This window comes from Acyrthosiphon pisum, chromosome A3, assembly GCF_005508785.2.
Source record: "Acyrthosiphon pisum isolate AL4f chromosome A3, pea_aphid_22Mar2018_4r6ur, whole genome shotgun sequence".
Taxonomy (NCBI): domain Eukaryota; kingdom Metazoa; phylum Arthropoda; class Insecta; order Hemiptera; family Aphididae; genus Acyrthosiphon; species Acyrthosiphon pisum.
The window spans coordinates 4,586,203-4,599,419 of record NC_042496.1 but is presented as its reverse complement, the minus strand read 5'-3'; the positions used below and the strand labels follow the sequence as shown (position 1 = coordinate 4,599,419).

At 27.3% G+C, this 13,217-nt stretch overlaps 1 protein-coding gene across 4 annotated transcripts in view; it reads right to left on the bottom strand.

Moving 5' to 3' along the window:
• Positions 1 to 13,217, bottom strand: part of LOC100161178 (probable low-specificity L-threonine aldolase 2) — a 22,148-nt gene that overhangs the window by 8,124 nt on the left and 807 nt on the right. Inside the window, exons 1-5 of one of the 4 annotated variants that reach the window (XM_029491062.1) lie at positions 7,923 to 7,941; positions 5,865 to 5,987; positions 3,426 to 3,573; positions 2,651 to 2,734; positions 1,260 to 1,348 (exon numbers count right to left, since the gene is read on the bottom strand). In XM_029491062.1, coding sequence (XP_029346922.1) covers positions 1,260 to 1,348; positions 2,651 to 2,734; positions 3,426 to 3,573; positions 5,865 to 5,894 — 351 coding nt within the window. In that variant the 5' untranslated portion in view covers positions 5,895 to 5,987; positions 7,923 to 7,941. The other 3 variants (XM_029491060.1, XM_001948381.5, XM_029491061.1) reach the window with 3 other exon arrangements.

Sequence of the window (13,217 nt, the reverse complement as noted above, 5' to 3'; positions counted from 1 at the left end):
TTTCAAGTATTTTACTCAACAAATAATGTGAATAGAAATAATAACTAATTAAATTGGAAACTGAAATTGTCCGTAAACAGCTCAAAATAAATCAAAATATTTTGAAAATTTTATCATGTATAGAAAATGGAAATATAAACAACCAGTGAAAATGTCATGTGTCTACAGTCATTCGTTTTAAAGTTACACCATAAACCAAAATCAATTTTCTCGAAAACAGATTTTGCGTAAAAATTCCCGTTTTTCCTTAATTTTTCTTTTGTTTTTCACGGCGCTTTTGAAAACTATTGGAAAAATTTTACTTTTGACCCCCCAAAGTACCAACTAGATTCACTTTCCTATTAGAAAAGCTACTGTTGAAGAAAATTGAAGCACTTTTTCTGTCCTAAAAGGTGATGACAGACACAAAAAAAAAAAATAAAATAATAAAAAAAAAAAAAAACACATCATTGTTAAATCAATACATTCATTGTTCCACTCAGAATCTAAAAAAGTAACTCTTTTTGAGCTATTTATATACATATGATATTTGCAATGATTTTTTCTTTCATCTATTCTGTTGACCTATATTTGTGCATTAAAAATAATAGGTTAAAAAAATGATTTGATTTTCTACTTTGAGAGTGGTTTCTGTTATAGAGTTGGATCAAGTAGGTTTTTTCGAAAGGTTAAATTTGGAAATAACAAACTAAGGAAATTTTTTTTGAAAAATTTGATCTAATTTTTTTGGTTGAACTCAAGTAGATACTTGAAATATTCAACAAATGCTTATCGTATTAGTATTTTCTATACATGATAAAAATATATATTAACGCTTTTTGTGTTATGTAGGTATAGACAATTTCAATTTTCGATTTTGTTTCGTATTTTTTTGTTAGATATCGTTAAAAACTGTTGAAAGCTGAATACTTCTAGTACGAAATTTTTTATATACCATTTAAAAATATTAAAAATAAAGTCACACATTTTTTTTGTAAGCGTTTAAAGTTAGAAGTTTTTTAAAATTCATTTAAATTGCAAAATTTTGATGATTATGAAAATTATTTTATAGTTAAAAATGTCTAAAATGTTAAATTTGTATATAGTATTTGTTTAAAATTATGCATATTATACAGACATTCTAAACACCTTGAGTGCCACTAATGGGTTGTTTCCTTAACGTTCACGCCCGTCAATTTATTTTCCCAATATTTTTATAATAGTATCGATCGTATACTTCTTAATAATTAAAAATATTCATATAAAAAATGTATGTATACCTGTGAAGCTCCACCTTGTTCCCACAGCAAAATATGACTTTTATGGCCCACTATTACTTCTCCTCCGCGTTGTTTTGAATGAACCATCACTGGAAAGTATAATTATCAATTTTATAAAACATTATTATATCATGTAGGTTGTAGCCTCTAGCCATGTAGGTATCAAATAATAAACTATAAGACATGTATAAACACGTCTTATATAACTACTTAACTATTTGCTTTATAAATCATAAAAAGATAATGGATAGTTTCCATTTAACCCATATAAATATAACCCTTCCGAAGCACTAAGAAATTTCAAAAGTAGTGAGTTTATTTAATATTAGACATACAAATTTAAAAATTATAGGTAGGTACATGTAGGGTATATAAAAAAGTTGCTATATTTTTTTGTAATAATTTATATTTTTGTAGGTAATTTTAATTTTAATAATTTTGATTCATACTGATTAATTACATTTTACAATTATTATAAATTCAAATAACATACGATTTATAAAACATAGTAAGTTAATATAATCGTCAGTCCTCAAATAATAAATATTAATTATAGGTATATATATATTGAATAATGTACAAGGAATAAATGTTACAAGTACCGATATAATATATTTAATATTGATTAATTAATTTGTTAGAAAACTTACCGATTAAAAAAAATATGGGTTGTATTTGTATAACGATAATTTGCATTTGAAATTGTTTATCGCTTTCATATCCAGTTAAAAGTTGGTAAAAAATAACGAGCCTTTAATAATTGAATTGAATAATAATGCATATTCTTAAAATTATGTGAACAATATTTTGAGATAAATAGGAATTGAAGTTATTCCTTGAGATTTAGGTACATTAATTATTAGGTAGGTAATAGGTATGTTATATTTGATATTTTCTAATATTGTTTAAATTTAAATTGTCGATACTTTTCGTGACTGAGAATCTTTAATCAGAATATAGCCGTAGTTTATACATTTTGGTAACTGCGGCATGGCATAATACATTACCTAATGCACATAAATTTAAAAATAGGAATTCGGTATAATATATATTATATACTCTCCAAGGCTCCAATACACGATTGTAAATAACCACAATATTACAAAGTTAGTACATTTGCTTAATATATAGATATAGGTAATCTATATTTTAAATTAATTAGCTTTTAAACATTTACGACCACTAAATTATTTTCAAATCTAAAAATGTTGCAAGACGTGAAGTCGAAATACTGCAGTAGGTATTATAATTAAAACACATAATTTGATAAAATTAACCTTAAATCTAATATTCACAAATAATCGAATTATGATTTTTAAATTATTGAATTTAAGAAACATGTATTTTTTTTACATACTTATATAAATTGTTTTACAAATTTGTTTTATTACTTGCAATCAAATTTCCCATGAGTCCGCTTGGTAAAAATATTGCCGCTTCCTTCTCAAATAGTTTCGACGCTTTTTCTTCCAAAACTATAATAATTTAAAAATAAAAAACAAACAATAAGAGTTAAACAAAAGATTAGTGGCGTAGTAATTGAAACTGTTTTATGGTGGTGGAGGGAGAGGGGTTTGCTATTTTTTTTGTAATAATTTACATATTTGTATTTAATAAACAACTTATATCACAAAACATATCGGGGGATTTAATTCCTCTCCTGTCTCCTAATTACGCCGATTGAGCACAATATAATTAAAAGACTATAGACTTGGTATAGTTAATGATCTAAATCACAAAGGTCAGAAAGTCACGATAAAATCGTAGTAGTTACCTACCTATAGTGATTCTATTAATATTTACTATATATGTACTTATAATTGCAGTTTACCAATTGCACTCTAAAAATTTTAGGGTCGATATACCAATTGCGCTCTTTACATAAAAAGTCTATTTATTTTGAAAATCTTTCTAATGTTTAAAGTGTTGAATTATTTTATAAGTATAGAAATATAATTTCCAACAGGTTTTTCACCCGAGGTTTTCATCAAAGGTTTTGAAGATTAAGTTTTTGAAATATATTTCAAACTTATATACCTATCGGCTATAGTTAATTGTATATAATATATAACTATAACTTTACCTGCAAATACCGTAGTAATTAATAACAACATAATATACACATAGCAGTCAGATTTAGACTTAAGCACGGTTATTCAAGCTTACGATTTATGGTGGGATCCTCGCCGTAACCATCGTCACCGACTTCGGCGTCGAACATTGCTTGACGCATATGAACATCCGGCTTCGTTACTGTATCGCTTCTCAAGTCGATCACTTCAGTCAGTTGCAAATCATTTTCGGATGGCACCAGCTTTAAAGTTTTGAATGTATACATTTTTTTTTATTATTACAATTATTATAATCTTGTGATACAGTACGTTCTGTTTTCAGTTAAAACAACGTACTGAATCAGGCATTGTGTTAACTGATATATTTATAAGAAAATACAACGAAAAACGTGTTCGTTATCGTTTCCAAGCATATTATTCATAGGCGTGTCTAGAGCACTAGACCTTTTTCGCAGGTCGTGTTCAAGTTTATTATATGAATGTAAAATGAAAAGTGGGGATAAGGAGTTTGATCCCCAAATGTTGAAAAAAAATATATGATTACATTATTGTGAGTACTGAAAATAATAAGTTATATAAAAACAATATAAATAAAAAAAAAACCTTTTTAATATTTTTCAAAGTAAGCGCAATATTATTGATACTATACATGTTTCGTAAAATTTCTCAGGTCGTGCGGGTATGATAGGCACGACCTGTGGATACACATATATATATGTTAACACTAACGTATTAACATACACATATATATATATGTTAACACTAACGTATTAACATATATATACAAACACTAACGTGTTAACAACACTTTCAGTGAAACACTGCGTGAACGTTTCATTAATTGTGAATAATTTAGCCATATAAGTTATAAAAACGATCCAGGTAATTTTTTTTTATTTTATCAATTTATCAAACTAATTAATTCTTATGTTTTTAATATTATTTTTATCTTAACCATGATTAGATGATGATGCAATTATTACCTATATTATGACTTATGAGGGAGGGCCAATTAATTTGTATTAGCTTAAACATACTTAATTACAATTTATTTCTATAGTGTATATTTTATATTAACAATATTAATATTATAGTAGTATGCCTACCTATCTAATACCTTTATAGTCTATACTGATTTAAAATTTTAATAGACAATATTATAGTAGTATTATTAAACGTGACTTATACCTTTCCTACACGTCCTATACGCCTATAAAGCTATAACAATTTTAATTCATGTGTTACTTTTATTGTGGACCTAGGTTAAGACCAACCATGCCAGATTTTTATATTGTGCCCTGATAAAATTACCTTATCAAAACACATTATTATCAATACAATATCATGGATCATATTTAATAAAATTAAAAATAACATTATGTAGGTACAAAATTATAAAAATATATAACCACGTTGTTGAAAAAACGATATTGATTTTTTTGAATTTTGAGGCTTTTTCCTGCTAAATGGTTATTTGTGTAATTGCTTTTCATTTTTGTTAATTAATATTGTTTTAATTAGAACAAATAAATAAATAACAAATTACAATAAGCCAAGTCCTAAATAATAAATAATTAAAAACGTTTTTACCTAATAATTATTGAATAAATAATAATAAATGATAGGTAACTAATTCTAGCTTATCAATTAGGTAATTAGGTAATTAGGTATCTAATGCCTCGTTAAAAATATAGTTTAAACATTTTTTATCAGGTACCTACACGATCGGTTCATACATAGGTATATCGAACAATATGTGAATGTGATGATGTGGAAACAAATAAAGATGGAGTCTAGTTATGAAGACTCCCGAAAGTTGATGTATAAATTTGCAATTTTTTATACGTCCAGAATTAAAATAAAACATGCAAGTTTATATACGATCAGAATTTAAAAAAATTTAAACGAAAAAAAATGGGGAAGTGCCATAATTTTCCTACCTCGAATCTATACTAACTCTTAGTTTGAATATTTAAACGAATAAGTACGTGGTATACTATTATTGAGAGTAATGATTAGAAGAAGAATGTAGGTACCTATAGGCACTTAGCCACCTAAGTAGGGTTTTCAATATAAAGATAAATTGCGTTAAGTTTGAAACCAGAAAATTGTTTATGCCTCCTCAATTTTATAAATGAAATTATTGGTTTATGAAAACTATAAAGTATGAAATGTACATATTATATGATTTGAGTATTTTAAAATCTCGTGAAAACATGGTGACAATTATTATACTTCATGAATTGGTTGTTAGTGCGAACATATAACCGTAAGGTGAAGTTCGATGGAAAGTTCCAACGTTTAACAAGACGTAACAGTTGTCAGTTACACTGGTTACGTCGATTAGGTCCATCCGGAAAGAAAAGATTTGTTTACCGAGAGCTAAGAAATTTACACATAATAAAATAAATAAATTAAATAAATACATGATTCACAGAATCTAAAATGCTTCCATCTAATAGATAATTCTATTATAATAAATAATTTAGTTAATTAAAGTAACAATAACCAAATAAAAAATATTTGTACTAACCTTTTCATAGACTTTTAATTGACTTGACATACCGACGTTCTTAGAAATTATTTGTTTCTATAGATAGAATATTTAACACTCTCTGCATGCAGATTAGGTTGCAATCTCCATTACTTGAAACTCCTAGAACACCGGAACAAGCTATACTTTTCTATTAACTATCATATAATAATTTGAACATCAACCTAAATACCTAAATAAAAATATGTATATATATTTAAGACTAAATGAAAATAAAATAATTTAATATTTAATTATTCTCATTACTATTGCTCTGAGAATCATAAATTACGATTCTTCAAGGATAGTTATAAAAACAATAACTTTTAAGCATTTACATACCTTAATACATTGAGAAATATTAATACACTAAACTACAGTACAAATAGACCCAAAGACTCTATAATAGAATAAAACACTTTCAACCTGCAGGTTGCAGGTAGGTAATTGAATATATTAAACTAATTCAAAACTGAAATACATCTGTGCAAATCTGACCTACAAGTCACTATACATTCTAACAACTGACTTTTACACACGTATAATTAAATTGAATATAATATATAATACATTTATAAATTGTGACAAGTATTAAATAATTTAGCTGTACGCCTGTACCTTTAATTTTTTACAATAATATCTTTTTGTATGTCTATATTTTATGATTAGTAGCATGAACAGTCGGTAGGTACATCGCTAAAACTCGTAACTTTTTAAATTAATTTCATCATCACACGCGGCTAATTAAACACTGCCATACACAAATAGAGGCGATCGACGTCATGATCGTAATCAATACAATATTATATTTTAGTTTTAATAAACATACCTCTAGGTTTAAAAATTATAAAATATCACAAAAAGAAATGTATTTAAAAAATAGATTGTTTCTATAAACTGAACATTTTGAATTGAATAATGTCAATAAAATTTTACAACTGTCCATATATCTTATAAATAAATTATCTACTAAGGTCTTCGGCCACTTTAATAATTAATAACCGCTATCATGGTGCTATATAATATTTTATCAATTAAAATAATGGTGGGAATAACTTAATTAGTTAGACAAAAGATTAAGCTGGCTCTTATGATAGCTTATGTGTCTAATGTGTATGCATATTTATTATTTGTCATCATATCATTATGGACATTAAGTCACCGATTACAAATTACAATTTTCATCTAAAATCAATACTACTATCTATAATCTTTGGTTAAATTAAATAATATTCAGGCTTTTTGTTATGGACGTGGTTTTAAATCACCGCGAACATTAGTTTAAAATTAAACAGCCTATTTTAGATTATATATTCATACTATGTAAGCCACGTGGATAAAATCCGCTAGCGTCTGCGATCCATCACCCGTGTTCAATTTTAGACCAACATTCGCTAAAGACTTTCACCTAAGATCGCTAAAATTAAACACTTTGTTTTGACTGGGCTTATACACACAGATCGAATGTTCTCAACGATTTCCAAGATTATTTTCATTTTTTTTAATCAGCCTCTGGAATTGTACATTTTTACATTAAAATTTAATTTAATTTAATAATTATAAATTGTATTATTGAAATATTGCAAGAATATTGATTTACGCTAATTTACGCATCCAAAGTGGCATATCGGCTCCGAATTTTCATCAATATTTTTTGAGTCTTATAATAAAATAAAATAAAAATTTTTTACCATTGGTGGGTTTACCAAATATTTATCATATAATCACGTAAAAAACGTTTTATTCACGTTTTCATCTATAAAATTGCAGCAATTAGTATTACCCCCTTGAGAAATGAAAACTGTAAATGTGTTGGTGAAATAGTGCAAAATTAAAATTGTTGACTTACTGTAAAAATAATACTATTGAGTATAGGAAGTACCTACATGAAATTATCAAACGTATACCTTTTATATTATAATGTGTAGAAAATGATAGAAAATTGGGGCCCTATTCATAGTTAATTCTTAAAACTATTCTTACCCATCTTTACTTTTAAAAGCAATATACTTATGAATATCCAATAGGTATTTATAAAAATATAAAAGTGTAACTTACAAAAGAGTTCAGCATTAATGAAGCAGAAACGATTAAAGCCGGGTTCACACTACACCGTGACGTGTACAATAATCACAGGATACCTTAGTTACCAAACTATACCGTTATTATACCATATTCAACTTTTGACCGTGTGGTTACAATTATGTGCGGAAAAGTGATAACTAAAATTAAAAAATATTATGTTATCACGAGGTACAATATTAATATCTTTGATATTGCATATTTTTGGTATAAACATAAAAATACGAAATCACAAGACACGACGAGGTGTGAACCCACTTAGTATTTCTTATTACATACGTTTTCTTATTCTTAAGGCGCATTCACAGCTACGTCGTGTGTCGTGTCGTGCGAGTGCTTGGTTATTATATGGTTACGACTGGTAATCAATATGGTTTAAAAGTTGAGCAGTAGTCAATTCTTGGTATACTCGGTTGCAACCACAGATATAAAATACTAGATAGCTAACTTGTCTACATTAGGATAATCGATGTTGAAGTCAGCCACCATATGCGTGTGGGTCAATGTTTACATAATTATCATATCAATACTGTATGATAACATGATATTATTCGCACAGAATAAAATTTTTTTATAAAATATTAAAAAAATATAAAAAATATATATTTCTATTGCAATGATTTTTAATGACAACACATAATATTATCCTTATTCAATATTCCATCGTCAGATATAAAAGTATTTTGACCATCAGATTGTTATCATGTCTTATTGATAAGATAATTATGTAAACATTGACCTACACGCATATGGCGGATAACTTCAATGTTCGATGTCTTGTTAGCTATCTAGTATTTTATATCTGTGGTTGCAACTCGGTTATTACATGATACCAAAAAAGTAATATCCTATATTCCTATCACAATACGATTTGATCGACACGACACGACACACGACGCAGCTGTGAATCCGGCTTTATTCTTCTTCATCTTATTGAACATACGTTTGGTAGTATATACATGGTTTAATGGTTAGTATATACCACGGACTATAACATGTTATCACTTATCAGTATTTTATTACAAATTATTTTATTATGTAATCAACATTGTTCAAAATTACTTTTATTAGGTATTCATAGTTTAAACTTCATAGGTAGATACGTCATAGTTCCGTACTACCTACCTAGGTCGACTAAGTCCTAATAAGTATTTGTTTTTTATTTAACTATTTTATTAGTTGATACATAATTGTTATCTGTGATAGTGGAGAAAGAATTAGAATCTAAACTTCCATACCTATACCATAGGTACCTATATACAACTACAAACCAAATAAATGGGTTTTTACTTTTGCTTTATGAATCCAAAGGTCAAAGTTTGAGCTAAAATTATTTTTTAAATAAAAATATAGACATTGTATATTGTTGCAATAAACACGTTTTAACCAATTATTATTATTCAAATAAAAGTGATTTAGGAATGATCTAGCTATTTCTAATAATTTTAGTTTGTTGAAAAACTTAATTTGGGAGACAATGTTTTTATTTTCTCCATCCACTATAAAACCCATGCAAATATTTTACAAAATGCATGTTGCATGGTAGTTAAGATTAATTTCACAAAAACAGTCAGCAAAATCAAAGACTAGTTTACAAATACCACATTTCAATTCTAAGGAAAAATGTTGGAAATGGGTGTCGTGACTCGTGGATGCTTTTAAATTTTTAAATGGACCCCAAAATTCTCGCAAATTATAAATAGTACTATAATAGTAGCCAATACCTGATATACAAAAATACGAAATAAATTTTATTTTTAAATTGATATTTAGTAAATTAAAATTATGCTTATAAGTTATAAGTATATTAAAAAAAAATGGATTCTCAGCTCAGAATCTAAAAAAGAAATAATTCTAATTGATGGCAGTATAATGCAGAAGTAAACATGAGAAAAATTATTTTATTCTATAAAAAAATAAATTATCGGTATAATTTATTTATTGTAGATCACATCGACATTATGCAATAATTATGTAATAAACTTTCAAAGAAAAGAAAAGACCACAATAACTTTGGAAAGAGCCAACTCTGGCAGTAACTCTACTGAATATAAAGATGAAAAATATTTATCAGTAATGCAATCATCAATTATTTCATACGATGCAACGAAAAAGGCGTTAAAAGGTATAACAAATAAATAAATATTATTATGATAGGTATATCATATATATATATGATATATGATATAATGATATATTTATATATCATTTTTATATTTTATATTTTTATAAATGTCCTACCATTTGTTTTTAAAGATTCAATAATTGATCTCTGAAAATTATAAAAATATGGAAATTACACCAGGCTGTTCTGGACAGTTGTTCGTATATATTAATTAAAATAAAAATAAAAAATAAAATTGTAATTTTGAATAGTAAATTAACAATTGAAAAACCATTAATTTAGGGTTTTCCTCACGTCACAATCAATATTGGATCATGGGCCATGACCGTAGAGTAGTAATTACCATAAAAGTAAATAATAATAAATTAGAATAAAGCCACAGGTGAACGTGCAGTTTAAAGTTTAAACTTTTAATTGCCGTAAATGAGTGTTTAATGTACTGATGGTGTTTGACATATGATATTAGTAAATACTATAAATAAAGGAATATTATCGGCAACTTCATTATTTACGTTACATAATTTCATAATTACGTGTACTCATTGATATTCTATAAATCATTTTTGTATGTAACATAAAACAATATAAATAGCATTTAATCAACCCCGGGGCGAAGTTAGGGTAACACTCGCTACTAATATTATAAATGTGAAAGTATACTTAAGTATATATAGTTATAACTATGTCTGTCTGTATGTAACGCTTTCACGCCTAAACAACGCTGAACCGAATTTGATGAAATTTGGCACAGAGATAGATTAGACCTTGGAGAAAGACATATAGGCTATATTTTACGTGAAAAAAATGCTTGAAGGGTAATTTGTTCGACACTGTCATAAGATGTAGGTGTGTACTAAAAGTGTACAAAAATAATAATAATAATTTTTATCCGTTGCTTTAGTTTTTTTTTTAATATTGTATATAAATATATAGTATAATATATTATCTATAAATATAAAATCCAAATACCACTAACTTATTCGCTAACTTACGCACTCACTCATTCACCGCTATATCTCAAAAACTACAAAAGGTACGATCCTAAAATTTAGAATAGTGGTTCCTCTAATGCTCTAGATGTGCAATAAGAAATTATTTTCCAATATACGCATTTTAAAGTGGTAGTCAAACAGAGAGCTTGAGATTCTCGGTGGAAATTTAATTTTTTTTTGTTTTTAAATAGTTGCCGTTGGTTACTTGGGCAGATCAGGTACAAATGTACAATGTGCAAGCGTCAAGTACGCATCAAGTTGTCGTGTGTATGGCCACGAATAAAGAAACTATAACTTAAAACCAAATGTATGTGTGTAGCTTATATACAATATACTCAAAAACTACTCAATTCAATTTGACGATAAGCTCGATAAACTATTTCTAACAAAAGACCGTATCACTATTACATTCATGTTACAAAAATAAAATTCTGAGTCTATTCTTCTGGGTAAAGACTATTTTTGTGTTTACTTTAATTACAATTTATATGCGTAGTATGAGCAGCAAAAATTTTACGACATTTTTTTGTATAAAAAAATGTAATTATATTTTAAATTAAAATTTGTAAATGTGGCTACCGTTGATGGGAGTATATGAATTATGGCGGGGAGGGCAAAATAAAAGTAAAGGGGCTTAGCCTCCCCAAGCCCCCCCTAGTTATGCCTATGATTACCATTAGCTCAATACACACAAATTATAAATATATTTAATACACCAATTATCATGGTAAATAATACATTATCATATAGGTAATAATAATGTCTCACACACGACACTACGACAGACACCACACATGGATGAGTAATGCCGCAAACCGTTCGATTACATCAAAGGTGGTATCTCATACAACCATCTATAAAAATCCATACGACACACAAAACGGCACTCAGTCGCTCGCTCAATCTCATTCAATTATTGTACATTTTTATATTATATTTGTGTTCTTTTAGAAATAAAAATTAACTATTTGTAATAGGTATATTTTTGATTATTAAAATATTATTTCAAATTTCAATATACACATTAGTCATTACACTCCTGTTTGATATTCAGTACTAATTGTTACAGGATCGTGTAGGATATTTCTGAATCGCAAGGTCTATGAAAGGTAAGTAACAATTTATTCAACACTTTTAATTTAAACTAAAGAAAAACTCTCACACTCAACCCCCCCCCCCTCCCATAAAATATCACATTAAGTGATAATATTTATAATGAATCAAAGATATATACCTAACAAAAAAAAAAATATTTAACTATACATTGTTATGTAGATGCATCAATAGTTCTTAAGCATAACTTCATCATATTATTTTCTTTAATTAACTCACTATTCATCTCATCCTCCTTAACTTAATATTATTAAAATATTAACTTATTACAATACCAAGTGCTAAATCCAATCCACGACTTTCGGTTGCCTAGGTATCTATTTCAATCATTTCACAAAGCTATAGGTACACTGTCGTCAATATGTCCACGAACTGAAGTACACTGCTGTGCTTAGCCTAAAACTGAGAAACACTCAACCTAGGTACACGTCCTATATATAGGGGCGTCATTTGGGGGGGGGGGGGGGGGCGGGGGTGCAGGGTGTACATTTGCACCAACTGTTTTTTTAAAACGCCTTCTTTGGCCTGCCATCAATAAATATAAGCGCCGATAACCTAAGTGTTTTATATTATATAGCCTATATTTTTTCAGTATTAAAAAAAATGTATTGTAGGTACTAATGTTTAATTTCCAAGAATGTTTGATGTGGTTTAGAGATCCTACAATATTATAATTGATAAAATTATAACACAAACAAAAAAAAAGTTGAAATGACGCCCCTGCCTATATATAGCGTGTATATAATATACCGGGTGATTCTTTTATCATTGACACTCATCATTTCAAAAAGTGTTAATTTTTTTGAAAATATTTTTTTACATGGTTTCAAGTCACTTATAAAACAACGTTTTTTCTTAAAAAATTATATTTTTTATCCTTATAATTTTTTAAGTTTTTACTTTTTTGAATGACAACATTGGGTTTTAATTTTATATTCCAAAGCAGAATATTTTTCTTAGTATTTTGATACATGAAAATCAAATTTGGGGCGAGTAGTTTAGGAGTTATAATTAATATTCAAAGTTTAGATGAGCGGAGTG